This window comes from Falco rusticolus, chromosome 2 (genome assembly GCF_015220075.1).
Source record: "Falco rusticolus isolate bFalRus1 chromosome 2, bFalRus1.pri, whole genome shotgun sequence".
In the NCBI taxonomy this organism is placed as follows: domain Eukaryota; kingdom Metazoa; phylum Chordata; class Aves; order Falconiformes; family Falconidae; genus Falco; species Falco rusticolus.
Genome location: NC_051188.1, coordinates 90294163 through 90315733, shown reverse-complemented (window position 1 = coordinate 90315733; position 21571 = coordinate 90294163). Strand labels below are relative to the sequence as shown.

General features: G+C 43.2%; 2 protein-coding genes across 6 annotated transcripts in view; one reads left to right on the top strand and one right to left on the bottom strand.

Annotated features, from left to right (window-relative positions):
• Nucleotides 1–789: 789 nt before the first annotated feature.
• LOC119143558 (hapless 2-like) lies at nucleotides 790–2759 on the bottom strand. Its single transcript, XM_037377933.1, has 2 exons — nucleotides 2432–2759; nucleotides 790–1989 (listed from the first exon to the last, which is right to left on the bottom strand). The coding sequence occupies exons 1-2, from the start codon at nucleotides 2757–2759 to the stop codon at nucleotides 1409–1411; spliced, it is 909 nt and encodes a 302-aa protein (XP_037233830.1). The 3' UTR covers nucleotides 790–1408.
• The window catches only part of CNKSR2 (connector enhancer of kinase suppressor of Ras 2), a 220746-nt gene continuing 201894 nt past the window's right edge, over nucleotides 2720–21571 (top strand). For all 5 annotated transcript variants that reach the window (XM_037378111.1, XM_037378110.1, XM_037378109.1 and 2 more), the window contains exon 1: nucleotides 2720–2821. In XM_037378111.1, the coding sequence (XP_037234008.1) occupies nucleotides 2758–2821 (64 nt within the window). In that variant the 5' untranslated portion in view covers nucleotides 2720–2757. The remainder of the gene's footprint in view (nucleotides 2822–21571) is intronic.

The window sequence follows — 21571 nt, the reverse complement described above, 5'->3', positions numbered from 1 at the left end:
TTTGGTTAACACATTTTGGCTGAGACACTTCAGTTTAAGAAGGTCAGCATTAAAAGTCATTCAGATCTCCTTTTGACTTCTTACCCTAGAAAGAGAATAATAATAAAATCAAGCAGTAATAAATTTAGAGCAAGTTAAAAAAATGCTTTTATGTAGCACATGTCCTGACTACAGAATTCATTGATGTAATAGGTCATCAAGTTAAATACCATGGCTGGATAATTTTATCATCACTTACAATGAGCCAAATCCTCCCCACCATAGCCAAGCCAATGCTTTTCAGTGAGACTGAAACAAGAGCTAAGTAAAACAGTGGGATTGACCCCAGTATTTATGAGATGGCTATGGTCTGTGCGAAGAATCATAATTAGATCCCATGCTCCACACATCATTGGCTTACTGAATTGGGGGAGTAAGATCCCTTTTACCATTCCATAATTTGCTACAACCACTATGAAGGGGCTTTAAAAGTAACAGACACTGACCACTGGGACAGTATTGGGTCACAGGTGCTTTACTGAAAAACTCACTTTAGCTACAAATTACCTTGGCAAGCTATAGGGATCCCGGTGCATGCCGTAATTACGGACTATAGGACTTCATACATATCTACTGAGAACTAACTTCCCCTTTCCTCACCCACGAGGAACTTTTCAGCACAATGAGAATTACACAATGGTGTTACAAATTTACATGCCAGGTTTTAGTCTGGCCTTAGCTGTTTACTTGTAAACCTTTTCAGACTGCTGGTTTCTAATTAAAATTATGACATGCTCTTTCAACAACAATAACTCAGTATGTAAGGATCCTGCATACCTTTAAAGCCTTTCATAAAGAAAAAAAGTCAGCCTTAATTTGCAAGTGAAGTTTATTGTTCCAGTGGCTTTAGGTAACGCAGATGGCCTTGTCAGTGTGTTGGCGGGAAATGACACAGAAGACACAACTCTAGAGCCAGATTTGAGGAAGTTACAGTGTGTAAGCTCCAGTTTTCAATAAAAAGAAGTTTATTCTCAAGGACAAGTACAACTGTCAAAGTGAGGGTTGAGCCTAATGCTGCTAGGGAGACTCTTCCTGGGTCTCCAGGGAGAGGTGTTACCAACCCTATGAGTGCCTCACCGGCCCTCGCTGCTGGTGCTTCAGCCCCATGCACCAAAATGGGAGAGCTTCAGCCCTTGCCCACGCCATGCAGAGGCATTCCTTTGCTGTTGCCACTTCGGGGCGGAGGGAATCCTCTTTTTTCCTGATGTACAGATATTAAATGTCAGCGTCAGCAGCTGGTGTTCAGCAGTAGACACCATCAGAGGGAACATCTCGATGGCTGTCGACTCAGCCTTGGCAGGAGAAGCAGGGTGAATGCAAATGCAGGCAGAGCTGTGCACTGGCCAGCTTGCTAGCAGGAAAGCACCCTTTAGTGGTATGAATGTATCCCCAGCCTGGAGCTCTGCTGGAGGTGGGGCTGCCACCTCCTCGGAGTGGAGGCTCCAAGGAAGGGTGCCTGAAAAGCACCCACCGCCATTCTAGGAGGAGTCGCTCTACGCTTGGGAGGGCCTCCTAGGAGCGTGGTCTGTGGGAATCGCCCCCTCGGGGTAGGCTCCTGGATGATGCAGCCTGGGGGGGACACAACAGGGGAAGATGAACGGCTCCAGCGAAGACGATCCGCTGCAGGGAGAGTGGCTTTTGGCACCCGCAGCCACCACACCTTGGCGGTGCAACTCAGGGGACAGCGAGGGCAGAGGAGGCACCGGCGGTGCCCTCCCCCTGCCGAAGTTGCCTGGTCCGTGCCCCGGTGGGCCGCACTGCAGCCTGCCCCACTGCCGCACCCCCGGGGCGCGGCGGGCGCAGCAACCGGCCAGCTCCCCTGCTGCGCCCCCCGCCCCGGCGGGCCCCGGCCCAGGGCCGCCCGCCAGCCACCGGTGCTGCCCGCCCGGCCGCCCCCCGCCCGGCCTGCGGCGGCACCGTCCGTCACTGCCGTTTTACGGTCGGGCCTTGCTAAAAAAAATAAAAACAAACAAATAAATAAATAAATAGAAATTACTTTTCCCGCCCACGCAGCGATGCATTTTTTCCAGGGAAAAATCCCAGCAAACCCACCCCCCGCACGCCAGCGCGTCCCCGCAGGCGCCCCCCGCTGCCCCCGGCGCGGCGGGAGCAGGTGCCCGGCGCTGCCGCCGCCCCACGCCCGCCCCGCGCCCCCCCGGCGGCGCCACCTTGCGAGTCATCGCGGCCCCCCCGCGCCCCCGCCCCGGGCGGCCCTCGGGTGTCGCTTCCCATTGCACTTGGAGATATTTTCGGGTGGCAGGAGCCGCCTCGTCATTTCCGCCAGGAGAAAAAGACACCGGCGCGGCAGCCGCGGCCGCGGAGAGCCGCGGGAGCCGGCGGGCAGAGCCGGGCGCAGCCGAGCCGAGCCGAGCCGGGCATAGCGGGGACCAACCTCTCGGCGGGGCCGGGAGCCGCCGCCGCTGCCCGCGGGTCCGCGGGGGCGGGAGGCGTCGGAGCGTGCCGCCGCCTCCTCCCCCTTCCTCCTCCTCCTCCTCCACCCCCTCCCCGCCGTGCCGGCAACATGAACTGAAATCCCCAGAGAGGCACAGAGGCGGCGAGCGAGCGAGCGATCGCAGCGGAGGCAAGCGGGGATTTAGCGTCTCTCTCCTCCCGCCGCCGCCGCTCGGGCCCCGGGCAGCGCGGTCCCGACGCCCCGCACAGCCTCGCCCCTCGCCCGGAGAGCGGCGGCCGCCCGAGCCCCGCGCCCCCGCGCCCCCCATGGCCCTCATCATGGAGCCCGTCAGTAAGTGGTCGCCGAGCCAAGTCGTCGACTGGATGAAAGGTGAGGAGCGGCGCCGGGGCTGCGCGGTGCCCCTCTCCCGTCACCCCCACCGCATCCCCGCAGGTGCGGGTAGCTCCGCCGCGTCCCCCGCGCCGGGGTCCCGCCTCCCGGCACCGCCGGCTGTCCCCACGTTTCGGCCGAGGGCTGGGGAGGGCGGGGGGAGGCCGTCGGGTCCGCGCCGCCGGGGCGAGGGAGCAGCGCGGGGGCCCCGGGCCGCGGGGCCGCGCTTTCCCCCCCTCCTCCGCCCCCCGGCGCAGAGGGGGGGGCAGCTGGCGACCCCCGGCGGCCCATAAAGCCGGGTGGGAGGGGACGGGGGAGGGCTGTGCCCGGGGGAGCCCGGGATGCTCGCGGGCGGCGGCCGAGCTGTGGCGGCGGGGCTGTGTGTGCCCCCCCGCCGCAGCGAGGGGATGCAGGAGCGTGGTCGGCCGGTCCCGGCGGCCGCGGTGCGAAATGACGGGCGAAATAAAAGTTTGACCTAACGCGGGGCGCCCGCCCGGGCGGGGGGCTCGGCTGCAGCCGCGCTCCGCGGTGCGGTGGAGCGGGCTCCGCAGGCGGCGGGGCCGGTGGGTCGGTCCGGGGCTACCGCGCAACCCCCGCCGCCGCAGAACGCGCCGCCGCGCTGCTCCGGCCGGGCCGGGGGCGCCCGCACGCGGGGGTCGCCATCCCCGTCCTCGGGGGCGGCATGTGCAGCCATCGCTCACGTTAGGCGGGGAGAGCCCGCGGGGCTGCCGGGTGTTTGCACTGCTGCTCTGCCTCTGCTCCCTCACCTGTCCTCCCTCAAAATAAAGCCTGAGGAGAATAAAATTTGGGCTTTCTGGAAATGCTTTTCTGTTATTCTGTGTGCACCGACATGGCTTTAACACTGTAATTTAAAAAGCCTTTTGTGGTGCTTGGTTGTTTGTTTTGGTTTGGGTTTTTTTTTTGGGGGGGGGGGTTGGTTGATTGCTTTTTTTTTTTTTTTTATTACCTTTAGGTTGGGCTGCAGCTGTGTTTTGAATAAATCATCATCTAGTGTTATATATCTTCTTATAAAGATAGAATGACCGGATGGGTACAACTTTTGAACAACTGCTACGTTGTGGGAGTTCTTTATAACATGCTGTGTGCTACTAATGTGACAGTTTCATCATCCTTAAAATTTCAGGCATATAGCATATGTTTTCAGTTATTCAGTCCTGGCATTTATAGCTGTCGAGTTATAATTACATTCAGTAACAAACACAGTTTTGCTGTTTCTGAAATATTCTCAATCCATAGAATAATAAATATAATAAAAAATAAAGTGATACTTTGTAGCCTAAGAAATCAGTAAATATTAATAAAAAAACTTGAAGGAGCTTACAGATGATCAGTATTAAAAGCAAACACTTTTCAACTTCATAATGTTTTATTACAGCTATTTATCTTCCAAAATTTTTACTTCTAGGGAAAAAAAAAAATGTCTAGGAGTGTTTTCATATCAGTTTCTGAGATACCTCCCCCATGTTTGGGGAATACAGAAAAAATAATGAATTTGCAGACAGTCCATTTTTAAAACACTTCAAAAATGTAATACCTCAAATGCTTCTCATAAATGACAGGTGACATACATTGTGCGCTCTGCTTTTGTATTGCATCAATATAAAATCAGTTATTTAAAAAACAACAGGCTGACTAAATGATAACATCAAAAATTATGAGGTTGAATAAAGGTTTGTGGTTAGAAACCTGTGTCTAATGCATAGAGCTGTAGATCTGGTTTGAAAAATAATTATGTGAACTTTACAGAAAAAAGCAGTTATTGCAGTTGTGCCTGCTTTCTGGATTATGAAGCTTGCTTTGTAGTGTTTAACCTGTATTTTGGTGCAAATGCTCTATTGTTTCTCAGGAGTATTTCCGTTTTCACTGAGCAAACACATATATGTTGCTTCAAGTTTCCATTTCTTCATTTTGTATTCTGAATTGCAGATGAACCTTCATTTAGAGTGAGGTGCGAAGAGATAAAGCACCTGCCTTTGACTAGCACTGTTTGAGGAAGACCATCTAGATAGCCACTCTAGTTGCAGAAGTTGAGCCTGGAAATGAGTATGACCAGCAGCCCTGGGCAGGTCTGGTCCTGTCTGGTGGGTCATGTCTTGCCGGGTTTGGAGGAAGGCTGGTAGTGGCCAAGGGCAAGTGGTCTTCGCTGCAGCAACTTTGTTTTCTTCACCTCTCATTTGTAGTGTTGGAAACACTGTTACTGAAATCCGGGTGAAAAAACGTTGTACTACTTTAAACACATTGTTTCCATGAAATCGCGCTTCTGAAAGTCTCAAAAATAGCTTATTTGTGTTTTAAGAGGTATCCAAGACAGTTCAGTGAGTAAGACATGAGCGTGTCTTTGTCATGAGAACTTTGGGGTGAGTGCATTAGGGGTCTTTGCGTTAGTGGCAGTGAAGTCTGGTTTGCATAAATTAAGTTAAACTTCAACATGTGAGATTATTTTGCTGACTTACTGGGATTATTTTACAGAATTATAAATGCTGAACTTGGTTTTAACCTATTCCTTGATTTAAGTGCCCTGCTATGTAATATGTCTGCTCAAAGCAGCTTTGTAAAGAGCATTCTTCGGAATAGATTTCAATGTTCAAAGCAAAATCTTTCCTGAAAAAGGAAAATCCTACTGTTTAACATTGTTTACAGTTATCTGAAAGTAAGGGGAAATGAAACACTTTAGATTTTATTGCTCTCAGTGTTTTTGTGATGGTCTTGCTGGTATGACCTGAACATTTGCAATAAAAGGCCCCATCTGGAATTCTTTATTTAGGCAAAAGAGCCATTACCTCAGTGGCATGTTGTTCAGGGCAGTGATAAAGCGTTGAGCCTAATATTAAAAGATGTGAGAAATGAAGACAGAGAAAGTATTCCTGCCTAACAGTGTTAGATAAGCCGAGCTCTGGGCTGCATGGCTGGATAGGGAGCAGGCTCAAGACTGTGGGTATTCATGGAATAAATACAGTCTTTCCAATATCTTCTCATTTTTTTAATTCCTTGATATACACGATTGGTCTATGGATCCTTTAATAGCCTATGGACTCTAATGCTGCTGAGATACAGAGTTTTAGCTGGAACTGGTGATGCAAATAAGCGACTGCCTAAATTTCAGCCTGTGAAAATGTGTATGATAAGAAGTTGCGGGCCAAAGTACCAGTTAAAACTTCGCAAATGAAAAGGACAAAACAAGCAGAGCCTCTGTCAGCATGTGAATTTTTGTATGGTTTAAAGTGAACCCACCGGCAGAAGATTAACTGTCATAGAGCTGGAGAAAGAGCAGATGGATTAGCTCATCTCTCCCACAGGATGGCATATTGTATGTGGAGGACAAAATGGATATTTAAATTGATTCAAACTGCATTGTTTTGCTTTCCATATATTTAGTACTAATTTTAAAGGCTCTGCATGGATCAGTGAGCTGAAACTGTGTCAATCACCTCCTCTGCCTCCTCTTTAGGAGAACATGTGTTGATTCTACTGCCGCATTGCAAGACATTGACATGTTGCATAGGCAAGTGCCGTTGGATGTCATGACTTCTCTCACTGACTCAGGAAGGGAACATGTCAGATGTGTTTTAGATTTCTGAGGCTCTGAGAAAACTCAGGGGACATGCAATTACTTTCCAAACATCAGGTGTTTTTAACTAAGTCTTGTAATTTGACTTCTTTTCTCTGATTTTATTTATAATGGCTATAGTTTGATAAGGACTTGCTGCTTTTAACAATATTCGAGTTTAATTCAGTACCAATCTCTTAGTGGTAGAATCTGTTCAAAAAGGCAATCCACCTGGAAAAATCTATATTGCTTTATCTACCAAAGCTTAAATGTTTATTGTTTGCTGAATGACAGCTCATAGAGTTATTCTAAGCTCATACAGCTTAAACTGTTGTAATGGTAGTTCCACTCACAAAGCTGACGTCTGAGGCATAGACTTGGGTTTCTAATGCTAAGGAAGGCAGGGGGGCTTACCCCTATGCAGTCCACCAGCATGTAGAAAGATGTAAATATTTAGGAGGACTGGGGGAAGAGAAGGAGAAACATGAATGTGCTAGCAAAGTGAAAACAGAGTGTGAAAGTTCCCCATTTGGATGATTGAATATTACATGGATTTAAGAACTGACTTTCTGTCTCCTCTTCAACAGAAGTTCATGTCCATTTTCAGTAGCGTGTGTGTTTGCACAGAGTCATGGGCTGCTGGCAACTGTACTCCACTTGGTGTAATGAGGATTACATGTTTGTCAAGAAAATGCAAGAGTTTGTGGGAATGCTCTGAAACGAAAGTCTCTAATAATTAGTAATGATTTGAAAAACATGTTGCCATGGGGAGCCTTTTACTCCTGTTCTGACATGTGCAGAGCCCTAGGACTTCTGTGGCAGCACCCAGGCCCTGCTGCAGCTGTTCCTGAAGCATTAGGTAGCAACAGGGAGGCTCATCAGTGAAGGCACAGACCCTCTTGCAGTGCTAGGATCTAGCAAATGGATGCAGGTCTTAAAACCAGTAAGGATGACTCCTGTGTTCAGGGTCACTCTCAGACTCACCTAATTTTTTGCCTTAGCTTTCTTTGAAGAAGACTGTTATGGACAGAGTTTAGAAGCGAGGTTTTTTGGGAGTGTAGGCTGGACTATAGCAAGGCTGGTGAGCATCTGCTTTACAGTAGAGAAGAGGTGTGCTTGCACATACGTGTATGCCTCATTTTGGGTTTCCAATTTAGTTTCTTTCAATGATTTATTGAGCTAAAGGTGCTTTCTTACGCTGCTTCCCTTCGTATTGCTTTTGGTAGGGCACTTAACAAATGTGACTATTAGAAATAATGAAAGACTGAGTTGTCTCAAGGAAACAAAAGATGGCTATTAAAGAGTAGGGAAACTGCTTGGATTCTGAAACTTTAATTCCTTGTGAAGCTTGTGTAGATGACTGATGAGCTGCAGAACAGTCATCAACTTGAATAGTCATTGCTAAGTGCCATAGGTGGAATAGATCAGGTGTTTTACAATTTGTCAGCATTAAAACTTTTTTTTTTTCTCCCGAGAAAAGCAACCTGAAATTTTTCAGTATTAGAAAGTACATGTAGTACACTGTTAGCTTTGAAGTGATGCTATTAAATGGAGTTAACGGCTTTTACTGTAATGTCTAGCAAGAAAAGCTGTGGAAAAGCTGTAGAAAAAGATGGAATAGTGCCATAGTGGGAGCTTGATTTTGATGAACTCCCAAGATTTTTATTTTATAGATAGTTACTCCATTTGTAAGAAAGTAGTAAGAATTTCAGTAAGACGAGTCAGGGGCTTTTTTTGGAGAGGGGAGTTTGTATGAAGAGGGATAGTCAAGAGTCAAACTGTGCTATTCCAAACTTTAGTTTTAAGGACTCTGGCTTTAAAACCGTAGTGAAAGCAGTGCTGGACAATCTCTCTCTTTAGCTTGTTTATTTTTCCTGTGGATCTCTCACTTTTTGCTTGCCCTTCTGACATTAGCAGTTCTAGCAGTATCAGTGGCCACCACATCAGTCACAGTGATGTGTTTCAGGGCATCTTGGTTTGTGACTGGGAAACCTCTCCTGCCATTGTTTATCAACAGAAAATGAAACTGCATTTGCAACTGGGATGTGTCAAAGCCTAACAGCCTGGGTGTTGCCATAGCAAAGGCAATGTTACATAAGCAGCCACTCTGCAAATGATTAACATAGCCAAATCTTAAGCATAACGTGAGACTTCATTTCTAAATGATCCTTTTTGGGAGGGAGCTTTCCTAGTTGAGGTGATCTCACTCACTACCAAAATTAACATGCTAGTTGTGAAGCTCTTTTAACACTGCCCGTTTACACCTTTATTTTGTTTGAACATATTGTTCTTTTTCTGAAACATCTGTTAGTTTAAATATGGCCTAACAATATGTTTTCTCAAGTGTTTTTTTTGCAACAGTTCAGTGAAGTTCTATATTCTGATCTTAGTTTTATTTGCACGCTGCAGTATTAAACCAAGCAATTTACAAATGCCTTTTCTGGTTAATGGGTGTCAAGAATTTTGCAAGGCAGAGATACAAACCAGGTCACTTCTCAGGTGAGAGTTTTGAAATATATATACAGATGTATTTATAGAATCTTTGCAAGTAGTTGTCTTTTAGTGCTCTGACAATAATAAACCAGGCAATTTTATCTTCTGAAACCCAGACTGGCAAATAGTCAACTCTATTTGAGCCTCAGAAGTGTAGATAAACATTTAATCTTAGTAAAGTTACTGCAGCATTTGATTGTACTATATTTCTCAGATTCGGGTAGTTACATTTGTTACCGATCTCCAGAGGAATAGGGAAGAGCTGTTTGTGGAGAAAGTTCTTCGTGTATAGGCTTGTATTCAAAGGTATGCAACCAGGAGAAAGAGAAAGCTCATTCCTCAGACTTCCATTCTATGTAGCTGATGTTTGGTTTATTTTTTTTCAGGAATTTACAATTTTCTTATTAAATCACAGGATAACTGTATCAAGGATCACCTGTAGCAAGCACTTACCTTCAGCAGGATAACTTAATTTTAGATTTCGAGATCTGAATAAAACTGTGCTACTGTCATGCTTATTACTCACATGATTTCCTTAACGAAACCTTTAAACCTTCAGTTTAGGATCTGAATAGTGATCTAGACAAATGCTGTCAGATAAGGATTCCCAAATATCTGACTAAAAAAAATTCCAATTCTGGATGGGCTCTGTTGTGGAATTCCAAAATGCCACATTTTTTTTCCTTAATCTTCTTCAGCTTTTCAACTGTGCCTACTTACCCTAAAAAGTTGAATTAGGGAAATCGCGATGAGTTGTATTTGTTCAGAAGAAAACTTTTGGGGCCTCAATATAAGACCCATATTACAGTCAAAATGCAGGGGAAATCAACTGCCACATGGACCTACTTGCAGCACTGTCAAGGGAATTTGATTTCTTGTTGTGGGACAGCTGGACCTAGCAGGACATTTGCTCTTAAATTTAAAATAGCTGACTGTCCAAGAGCAAGCATCTGCTGCTCCTTATAATGGTCCTTCCCTGCAGTTGCAGGGTGAAGGGCTAGAAGACACAGGTCCATTGGTCTGGGGCACCTAAGATCTGGAATGCTACATGAGCATCCACTCATACACATTTTGCCCTCACCATGTATGGGGTTTAGCAGATGTCTGGTAGATGAAACAATTTTTTCCTTGAGGTTTCTGGTGCAGGCATTTTTCTTATGCAAAGGGAATTCAGCACTGTCTATATCAAGTCATGTTAAAGCACTGGAGGCTTAAAAATCTAGCCCTGTTCTGCTTGTCTGCCAAATAATATTATCTTTGAGAAAACAGCTGTGGATGTGATCTCGTAGGGTGCTTGGCATTCCCAGTTTATCCTTTAAGTAGAAATATAGGGCACTTGGTACCTCAGATGAAGTGCCTAGAACAGTAATTTCAAAGTGTTTGGCCTTACATGATTAACATCTGCTACAGTACCATATGGTAGGAATTTCCAAGTAAACTGTTAATTAATATACGAGTGTACCAGAGTAAGCTGTAATTAAACTATACTCAGCTGAAATGTATTATTTTAATATACTGGAATGCAAAGTGCTGTACCTTGGTATTAGACCTTTTCTGTTGTGTGAAGAGGGCAAAAACTTGATGAGAATTAGTTGAGCTTTTAAATTAAAGGTTCAAGTAGCTTTTTTTAAATAAATGGCTTAAGACTCACATCAGCATCAAACATCCATTGACTTAAATGGAACAGGGTCTTTATTTTGTAATGCTAAATTTTACTTTGTGAATGATGTGGAGTCTCCTCAGCTAGGATTTTACTGGTGTCTGCTGTGGATGGTCAGTGGGTGTCCAGCTGAGCTGCACAAGCATAGAAGCCATTTTCACAGAACTTCAGGCCTGCGCCACTTGGTCTAGTACCACCGGTGGAAAGAAAATATTCCTGTATGAGCTGGCCAAAATGGTCTGGAAGAGCGTTGACGTGGGAGGTAAGGTTGTGCATGTGTGGAGGTAATGCTGGGACCTCCTCCTTGTCCCTGTTGTATTTGGAAGGATGCACGTACCGCTGAGCAGCTGGCTGGGTCACCTCAGAAGGGCTCTTGCCTCCCACAGAGAATGAATGTCAGCTGTATAGAAGTTTATAATATCACTGTTTTTGTTGAAGTGTAGAATTTATTTTTAGTTTGGCCAGATCCACCAGTTGCCAAAAGCTATAGCTATAAATGACCTATTTCAAAATAGATTATTCTTCTCTGGCCTCCCTTCCTTCTCTCTTTCCTTTCTCTCCTGATAATCTTGATGTCAATAAGAAAGTGAAAAACCCCTTCCTCTGCATAATGAGGCCAGGTAAATATAGGTGGGACATGCCAGTGTTGCCCGAGTAATTCACTAGATGGCATTCCTCCCTCTGAGTCAACACTGAAGCCCTTCACTGGAATGACAAGAGACCTTAGTGTTTTCTAGTGAGATGTCAGCCTGAAACCAGGTGTGGTTGCTGAAGGCTCGCTGGCATTCTTCATAATAGTGGGAGAGTTAACTCTAGCACCCCGATTAAATTCCATGTTAATAATTAAAATCTTTGTAACTGGATCACGCTCGTTGATACCATTACTGACATGTGCCTGCCTTACTTTCTTTAATTGCTTTGTAGTTTTGTTGGTTGCTTTCATGCAGCTGATATTTTGATTTGCAAGGTGCAGTGCCATTCTTGGTCTTGTTTTGTTTCAGATTTTCAAGAAATACTGGTGGAGGAACCTGTTGAATGCAACGTAGAAGTTGCGCTCAAAAAAAATAGTTTACATTGTGTGCAATCAACTACTGTGAATCTGCACTTGTCCTGCTTTGTGTACACCTTTTAAACATCAAACAAATAACAATTTTCTTCTTGACTAGTCTGATGGAAGTGTGACTAGACTATGGGGTGAAATATCCAAAAAGTGTCACCTTCAGTGTTCAGCATTGGTTGACTTCTGGCTGGCTTTTTTATTGTTGCTTTATTGTCATGGATACAACTGTGTGTGCCCTTTGTCTCCATTTCTCCGGAGGTCAAGCATGGCTTTTTTTGGTGGACTTCATTTTATTAGAGCTAATATGAAAAAAAAATAATTAGAAAGCCGTTAGTGTGTTTTTGTTTTTGTAGTCTGCTTCAGCTTGTTTCCAAACCTTTCTGTAAGTGCATGGTGATGAAGTGGTCATTACTGCTTTTCAGATGGGTGTTTATTGCCCTTTTCAAAAACTATGGTCTTTAAATATTTTCAAATAAAACTACCTTAGTTAGTTAAGCCAGAGTGTGGAGGCTTATTGTTTCTAAAATTTCACTTAATGTTTGTTAGTTTAGTCTTGAGTGTGGTGCCCCACAAGTCCTCTTGAAAATACCTGTGATCAGTAATTTCACTGTTGAGTACCGGACTTCAGAATCAGGTGTAGTTTTCAGTACTTTAGCAGTTGTTTCACTGTATGTTTTAAACCATGTGGATCTTAAGTTTAATGCAGCCTGTGGTCAGAAGCCTGTTTCTGGAGCCCTCATACTGAATCCAGGAGCACTGTGTAGTGTGAATGATTTGTCATGCTCTGTGTGTGGACTTCAGAGAGAGAGGTTTAGCCCGAACGCATAATCATTTTACACAAGAAATTTCCATGTAAGTGTCAGTCTCAACATTTGAGGGAAGAACCGTTTATCATTAGAAAAATAAGAGAGTTAGGTATATGACAGGACTCCCTGAGAGCAAATAAACTAATTTTTTAAAATGATCGGATATTTCATAGCCTTCAAAGGATTGTTTAAAAAGGCTGTTTTAGCAAATTACATTACTGGCATGGCATTTGAATGCCTGCATGAGTTATGATGAAGCTACCGCTAGCAACTATAGAAAGTAAAATGGTACATATCTGATCATGAAACTTCTGTGTTCCTAAGATTAGTGTGTTTCCTTGTGTGTTTTGGTGGTTTGTTTGGTTTTTTTCTTTCTTTCTTTTAAATATAAGATGTGGTGTTCCTGGTAACTACCTTGGCTTGAAATAAGACAGCTGAAGTGTAATGGCAAAGCTGATGGAGGAGTGCTAGCCATCCTGCGGATGTAAATGTCAGTATTTGAAAATGGTCTTACCAGCCCACGGTCTTGGGGAAAAACAAAACACCTGGTGGAAGACAAAAAATCACTTTTCTATGAAAAGATACCCCATGTACTATGTAGTATTCACTAGATGAATAAAATATGAAATTTGTTGCAGAAGGCTGAAGGTAATTTCAGTTACTAATAGTTTACAGAATTTGTTTACAAGGAGCTTACTGATTATTTGCTTGTTCTGTCTTGGTCAATAAACCCCTTTTCTGTTACTTATTTGGACATCACCTGGTTTGTCTCTTCTGTCCTAACTGTTGTCCTTCAGCTCACTATAAGCAGCACTGAACTATTCAATTATGAACTGGAGGTAACTAATGCTAATGAGATATGAATGAGTAAAGCTGAACAGACTAGACAGTTAGTGATGGCCTGTGTTGGTGTTATCAAATTGTAGGGTATTATCAGTCTTCCTGAGACTTGCGTTCTGAAGCAGGGTGCAGTGGCATGCTGTAGCTGGTTGCCTGGGCATCCAAGTGCTGGGGGTTGTGGCCCAGCAGGATTCTGTGTTCCTGAATGATTTTATCTCTGCAGATCTGCGCAAATTCCTGTTTAATGAGTGCTGTGTGTAATAGAAAAACTGAAAATTTAAGTTCAATATGTGATGCGTTCCTTAAAACAAAAATTAACCCCAAAATTTGTTTTCCAGTGGAAAAGAAGGTAAAGCTGAATAAAAACTTTGCTGCCCAGCCCCTTATAAAAAAAAATTGAAGACACTTACTTACTTTAGAAAATGTTTGTTTCCCAGTTGATAATATATTGAAGGCTGTGGTGAGAATGGTGATGTTTTAGATCCAAAGGAAAAATGAATGTGCTCCTAACTCTTGAGCTGCATATATATGAAATTAATTCAACTAACAGGCAGAATTAAAGAACAACTAGGAATTGTAATATTGTCTTGTCTTTTCATTAGATTTCCTCACTTTGTATGTGTTCAGTAATGTGGTCTACCTCTTACAAGGTAACTGACTTGTATTTATCCTAAGAATTAAAATGGTAAATCTTAAGCCTGTACCTTCTTGTTTAGTGCTCTCAAATACTGTAAGGAGTTTCCTGCAGAATACCCTTTTGAGAAGCCTTATTAAATCAGAATTCACTTCAAGAAAGAATTAAAATGAGGCCTCTGAAGGAAAAGTGATGTGTGCCCGGATTTAGTTTCAATTGATGACAAAATTGTTTCAAAAATTATAAATTTATCTAGTTTATTTTCTTTTGGTAGACTCTTTGAAAGAGTTATGGCAGTTCACAAAGTTGTAGCTCAAAGTTTTTGAGTTCAAAGCATCTCTGTAATGTCAAATGTTATGACTGTACTCTAGAAAGAAAATGGCTTTGAGATTACAGTAATTTAAAAATGGGCAAATAGATAGAAATAGCTTTTTAGTGGCATGATTAGGTATTTAAATCTCAAGAGGTCATTTGGGTTTGTTTACTGTTTATTATTTTAGGATTTTTGTGTCACTGTGGAACAGCACAAAATGATACATTGTAAATGGTTTAATGGTAAAAATCAGCCATCAATGTTGAGAAAGATAAATCCATGTAGCTCCTCTAGAAGAACACACCCTTCTTGCATGTAATCGAGCACCCTGAGAACAATTTACTTGAATGAACTTTTGATGAGTTCTTAAATGTGCTCCCTTTTAAAGATATTATCGTATGACAGATGGGGAGTAAACTAGCTAGGAGTTCAGAGAGGTCGGATAAGGCCAGTTATAAAGAGTTGTCTGCTCGTTGGGTATTTTTACCCCTTTTTTCCCCCCTTCCTTTACTGACTTTTTGCTGTGGCATATGTGACTTTATTTTAGAGATTACTCTGTGTGCTCTAATCCAATTGCTTTGTTTAGTCAAATGAATGTTTTTTGTTTAGTTTTGATTTTTAGCTTTTGTTTTTAGCATTAAATGTGCATATTTAATTAGGATATGTTATTAAAGATTAGATCCTCACAATAGGATGTGTGCCCGCTCTTGAAATGAAGTCATGCTTGTCAGGAGATAGTAAATAATAAGCTTAGTAAGGTCTAAAAGATGTGTCTTGCAAAACATTAGCCCCTGTAATGAGTGCAAAGTGGCAACAGCACATAAATATCAATTGTTTTTCTCCAGTGGATCTGTCTGAATATGGGTTTTCTTCATGTGAATTAATTTTTTTTTTTGCCAGTTTAATGAAACAAGCAAGAAGAGATGTTTGTCTTTTGAGAAACCACAGTTTCCCATCACAGAACAATGACTTGTTTTGAACTGAAGGGGAACAATCCAACATTCATACAGTATCTTGTAATCTCTGTTCCCAAAACCACATTAAAAATAAGAAACTGCTGTCCAGCGAATCCCCATTTAGCTGTAAGGAGGAGTCTTGGATTCCCAGTTTGGCTTTTGGGACTGTCTACATTTTGTTCTTCTTTTTATCCAGAATCTTTTAATACTCTTGGGAACAAGGGCTTGGAGCATAAGGTTCCCTGTGCTCTTAAATACCTTGAGCATGCTGCTGTGTGCATGTGTGAATGTGTATGTGTGTGCGCATGAGGCTGGTGTGCCCAGGGTGCCATTGGCAAGAACAGCATTTGGAGGCAAGGATGGGTCTGTCTCCGTCATAGTTTGATCAGACAAAACTGTCTGTAGTGACACCCTGAAGGATCAAGAGTGGTGTTTGGTGGCTGCAGTCTTAAATTCAGGTATCTCATTTCTGACTTTTAAGTGCATGAGTCTCTCTGTGGGCCTGGGCAGAATATCTCCTCTGCTAATAATCTGTGCAGGGTTTTGTTGATGTTTCTGATGTGGCCCCTGGCCCCTGTGGGAGAAGAAGGAGCTGACATAGCCCTTCTTCGGAGTGCACCTCTAGCCCAAAGCAAGGGGGAAAGTGGGAACAGTACGTTGGGATATAAAGGTATGATATGGAAAGCAGAGTGATTTAAGTGGAGAGGAGAAAAAAGGTGTACTGTGCATATACACATGGTCACTTTTGGTTTATGTTAAATTCTTTTTTTTTCATTTTTAAGCTGTGTTTGTAACATTTTTGAAATCACATGTATAAAATAAGTACTTGGCTCAGAAGCCCTGTGATATGAGATGTAACCCAGGGAAGGAGAAATTGCCTTTGCTAATGAACAAATATTTCACTAAGATTAAGAAAAGGAAAACAAAACCAAACCAGTAATGAAGAAAATTCCCGTATTTAGTAATACAGGGATGCTTACCAAGTAGCCCAAACCTGTAGTGTCTGGTGCTGAAACTAAGTAGCCATTCTGCAAGGTAAGGGCATATTGCTGTGGGTTACACACTGCTAAAGGCACCATTTTTGGCTAACGCAAAACTTCTGTACTCAGTACTGGAAGGCCTTAAAAATCCTGCATTTCATTTTGAAAGAAACTCTTATCCCAGGTGTCTGAACAAAATTACATAAGATGGTTCTTTATACTGCTGATTTTTTCCCCCATGTGCTGCTGGACCCTCTGTATTGTTTGCATTACTGGGGAGTTACCAGTATTTCAGCAGCAGGGGAAGGGGCCGCTCATCACCCACTCTATCCCAAGTCCCCTGGCTCCTCCTCATTACAGGGGAAGGAGAAGGTTAAATGCCTTGTGTCATCTTTACTTTGAGTGCACTGAAGCATTTCTAACTGACTGGCTGCTTTTTTTAATGAAAGAAATTTGTCTTGTAACAGCTTTATATGCCCAGCTAATTAAAACCACTCCATTATATTACTCTCCATGTATCCTATTTTGTAGGCAAAAATTGTTTGCTCTTTGACAGATTCACTGCTTGTTGATGTTGGTTTTGTAGGATGCTGCTGTCTTGGACTTGTGTAACTTAGAAATAATAAGGCATTAAGGCATTTCATATATTGGAAAATACAAAGATTTGTTAATCATTAACGCAGAAAACATTTTCAGTTTCAGTCTTGTTTAGCATCATAAGATACAGTTTGTCCTGCATGTGTAAATGCCTCATCTTTATGGCAAGACTAAGTTGAGCAGCATTTAGTTTGATACATGAAGCTTGAGAATGTGTTTTAAATAAAGTAATCGTTACAACATGGTATGCTTTTGCTAACAACCTTTTAAAATGCTGTCAGACAGGAAAAATGACTTTTTTTTTCAGTGAAGAGGCAGGATTGTACGTACTTAGGCACTCAGTGTCGGTTGATGCCCTTCAGGTTATTTGAAGCCTTGTATGTTTTTCCAGTGGTCTCCTCGTCGCAGTGCTTTGATTTGTTCCGTACAGATCTGAGTATGCACAGGTGGGACTTGAAGACTGCCATGCCGCCTGTCACTCCTCATTTGAGACTTGGAGGTCTGAGGAACTTCACCCAGCTGGGAAGCCGGATCGGCTGTTGAGATGGAGCTACCTTCTAAACAAATCATGCGTACCCTGCTTTTCCTCCTCTTTTTCTCATGCCAAAAGCTGTGGGGTGGACTGAGGATTAACAACCCTGTTTTGTCCCAGCTGTCAAGCAGTTCCTTGACAAATTCTTCGGTGGTCATCTTGGTGTGAATTCTGTAGCATGATGAAAAGGGGGAAAAGTCATAATTAGGGGCTTAAAATAGCACAAATGAGGTTTCTAGTCAGTATATTTTTGCTGAGCCTGTTGATGAAACAAGTTGGGTTCTTTTTGCACACACGAGAGGCTTAAAAATGGAGGGGATGGGGAAGACCTTGAGCAGGCACCTTTCTTCATCCCTAAGCGGAGAATCATTCACCAAGGATGTTACTGCCTGAATGGCATGACAGAAAAGGTGAATTATTGCGTAGGTTATTTGGAGGGAGAGACCCGGTAACCAAAATTATAATTGTGCACACTTCAGGCTGAGCAGTAGAAGCTGTCATGATTTGCCATCTGGTTCACCATTATTCTGACTCAGTGTAGGAGGGGAGAGAGTGTTTGTAATTCATAATGTGGTGGTTTGGGGGAGGCTTGGTGCTGGAAACGAACTGGATGGGTGCCTCTTGTCCTAGGCTCTTTAAATTGCAGGTCCTGAACAACCTAGTTTGCCATTTGTAAAAAGAGAAAGGCGATATATGAACAGAAGGAGAAAGAAGAGTACTGCAAGCTTATTGTTTTATATAGATTATTCGATTAAATGATTTTGAGCAATAGGAAACCCTTCGGTGTAAAATTCCTGCCTGCTATAAACTGTAGGCCCGCTTTGATCTTGCACAGTGGTTATCACTGTTACAATGATAAGCGAGACACTAAAAAACAAATTTGTGCTGATGAAAAATAAACAAATACACCACCAAAACCTATTTCAGAAGGTCCTTGAAGCTGTATGAAATACCAGAGCTGATAATATGGTTTTGCTGTGGATATGGGCTGGATTTGCATTCTGTTTGTTACAAGGGCAGGAGGGGCTTTGGTGCTGTCATGGTTTAACCCGGGCTAGTAATTAATTACCAAACAGTCGCTTGCTCACTCCCCCCTCACCCAGAGGGATGGGGAGGAGAGTTGGAAAGGAATGTAGAACTCGAGGGTTGAGATAAGAACAATGTAATAATTGAAAGAGAATAAAAATGAAAGAACAACAATAACAATGATGACAATAACAGTTATAATGAAAAGGGGAAGGGAAAGAATAAGATCCATAGGGAAAGGAAGAAAGGAACACGTGGTGCACAACACAGCTGCTCACCGCCGCCAACCGATGCCCAGCCAGTGCCCGAGCAACGACCTGCCTGCCCCACCAACCCCCCAGGCACATATACCAGGCACGGCGCCCCATGGTATGGAATGCCTCTTCGGCTAGTTCAGGTCAGCTGCCCTGGCTGTGTCCCCTCCCCGTTCCTTGTGCCCCTCCAGCCTTTTCGCTAGCAAGGCCCGAGGAACTGAAAAGTCTCACATCAAAGCCAAAACACAGCACCACGCTAGCTCCTGAGAAGATAATTAAGTCCATCCCAGCTGAAACCAGGACAAGTACGTATTGCTCAGTAGGTTACCAATTAAGAGTCAGGTTATTATAGGACTTCAAGGATTTTTAAAAGTGCTCTACGGATGAGATTAATAGATCATTTGGTGAGTTTGCATAGTACGTTCATGTGTTAGAACAAGCTCAAAATATCAGTTGAGATCCTGAAGAGTACTCATTATTAATAGTCATAGTAAATGCTGACATTCCTGTAAGCTCTACTTTTTATTTGCACCAGTATTTGTGATGGCTTTTAAAGGAATATTTTCATGGGTATTTATGGACTTTCTCAAGGAACATTTGAAATTACATCATCTTGCAGCCTTTTCTGTTTCTGTTTCAGAGTTTGCATAAAATAATTGGTGATATTAAAATATCAAGACTGGCAGGAAAAGAGGCATAACAGAAATTATGGAAAACCAAAGTAACTAACGTAACGTGTCTTGAATAAAATAAACCATGTACCATTTTTCTTGTTTTATTTCATGATGGTTAAATAGTATGACAAGCACTTACGGCATTTACCATATGCCAAAGAGATCACAGGGAGGGGCAGGTGGAGATGCCTTTAGACTTTTGGTAGAGGGACTAAAAGAAGGTCTTCCCTGGCCCTTGCTTTGCTTTTACTCGTGCAGTTGCCAGTGTGGGCACCGAGCTCCTGATGTGTAAACACAGCCGGCCCACATGCAGCAGGGTCACTGCTGCTGGCAGCTCTGCAGCCGTGCCGGGGCAGTGCTGGTGCTGAGCTGCTCGGGGAGGCATTTCTTGCCATAGCCCCGTACCTCCCTGCAGCATCCATGGGTTATTAATGTGCTCACCAGGGGTGAAATTACCTGGCACCTGAGACAGGCTTGTGACCAAATAAAGGGTGTGGTAAACTCTCATGGTTAACAAAGGAACCTCTTTCAGGTTGGTTAGTCATGGTTGGTAGAAGGCAAGGAGGGTTTAATATTGTGTTTTTAATTAGAGTTTGGTTTCTAAAATTGCTAGCTGCCCTTGCACAGAAGTGTGGACTGTGTAGAGCAGAGGGAAGTCAGAAAGCATCCTTGGTTGGTAGGCGTGAGCTGAGACACCTGGGAAGTCCTATTAAGACAGCTCTATAAAGACTAACTGTGCAACTGGCACTTGAGCTACCAGGTCTGTGGTGTTCTGATTCTGACTCAAGCAAAACAAAAAAGTCAAGTTTATTCATCGCTCTACCATGTAGCGAGAAGCTCTGTGTCAATTGACATTTTTGTCATGTTTTGAACACTCATTAGCACTTCAGATTAGCTATTAAAGGACATGAAATGTTTAATCACCATGTCTTTTCTTGTTAGCAGTAGTCACTAGTGCAATGCTTTTTTTTTAAAAAAAAATTGTAATTAAGTGAAAAAATTGTACTTTAACCATTTTACTTGGGATGCAGCAATTTTGAGCATTGAGATTACTGTCCTAAGCAAAGTCAATTTTCTTCTCCCGAAATAATGTTTTTAAACTCTTGAAATCTTAAAATAATAATAAAATAATTCTAAATGTCATGCAGAAGCCCAGAAGATCATCTTCTACTGCCTCTAAATGTCTGGACAGTTTTAGTGTTTAGTGTGAAGGTGAATACTTTTACTTGTGATTGAACCTAATGATTTCTCATCTTCTGAAGGTGCTATTTAATGAAATATTAGAAGTGTGATACAGTATTGGTTCTGTAATAGTGACACATTCGCTGAATTGATTTTTTTCTTCCCCAGTACCAGTTAGCTATTTTAAAAGCTATTTGGAATAGATTTCTGACTACCTTTACAAAGGCACTCTCTCAATTATAAATTAAAGGAACACTTATAAATCCCAGAAATCCTCAAAATACTGAAGCTCAGTCTTTTATTAACTTTTCAGCCTGATACTCAGAAAGTTTCAAATAACAGTAAAATTAAATAGCTAATTCCTTCAGAAATCTGTAATTGTAGGACCTCTTTCTTAAATCAAGGTGTATCCCTATGCACAAAATTTGCAATTAATCAAAATAATTTTCATGAAACTGTTTGTTTTCTAAAAATGTGTGAAAGATTAAAAGCAAACACTGATTTTAATAGTTGTCTTTGAGGGAACTCTGAAGGGAATGCCATGGAAAATAACAGGGATAAGTTTGCTGACCAATCCCTGTCCTTCCCTTTGCTATTCTAAACGGCCAAGACTTGCCCTAAGCCATGGCAGGAGAATTCTTCATGGTAAATTCACGTTGTGAGGATTTCTGGCAGTGTCTGGCAAGGCAGCACATGGCATCCCATCCTGTGAGGAGGAGACAGGCTGAAATGCTGAGTGAAAGCAAGAGGATGAGGGCTGTGGCGTCTTGCAGCTTCTCCCCTGGTCTTGCGCGGAGTAGGTGGCTGGCCGTCCAGCTGCCCGCATGGGGAAGCTCTAGGTCAGGTGGGTTTTGGGTAGAAATAGGGGCTGGTCACACTGAAGACTTCCCCAGCTGTGTTGGATGCACCAAGGGACCCAAAGTACCTGTGCTGGAAGGCATGGGCAAGGAGGGAATAGTGGGCGGTTTGTACGTGGGAATTAGGGAGGAGAGAGAGGTGACTGCTGTGGCTCTTGTTCCCAGTTGCATTGGTGAGTTGGCACCCAGCTGAGACACGTTTCTTTCACCTTGCCTCCATCACCTGTGGAGAAAGACATTGGACCACAAGTGATGACTGCTGCAGTCAAAGGTCTTGGGAAGAACTGAGATGCAGGAAAATAGACACTTGTTTCCTAT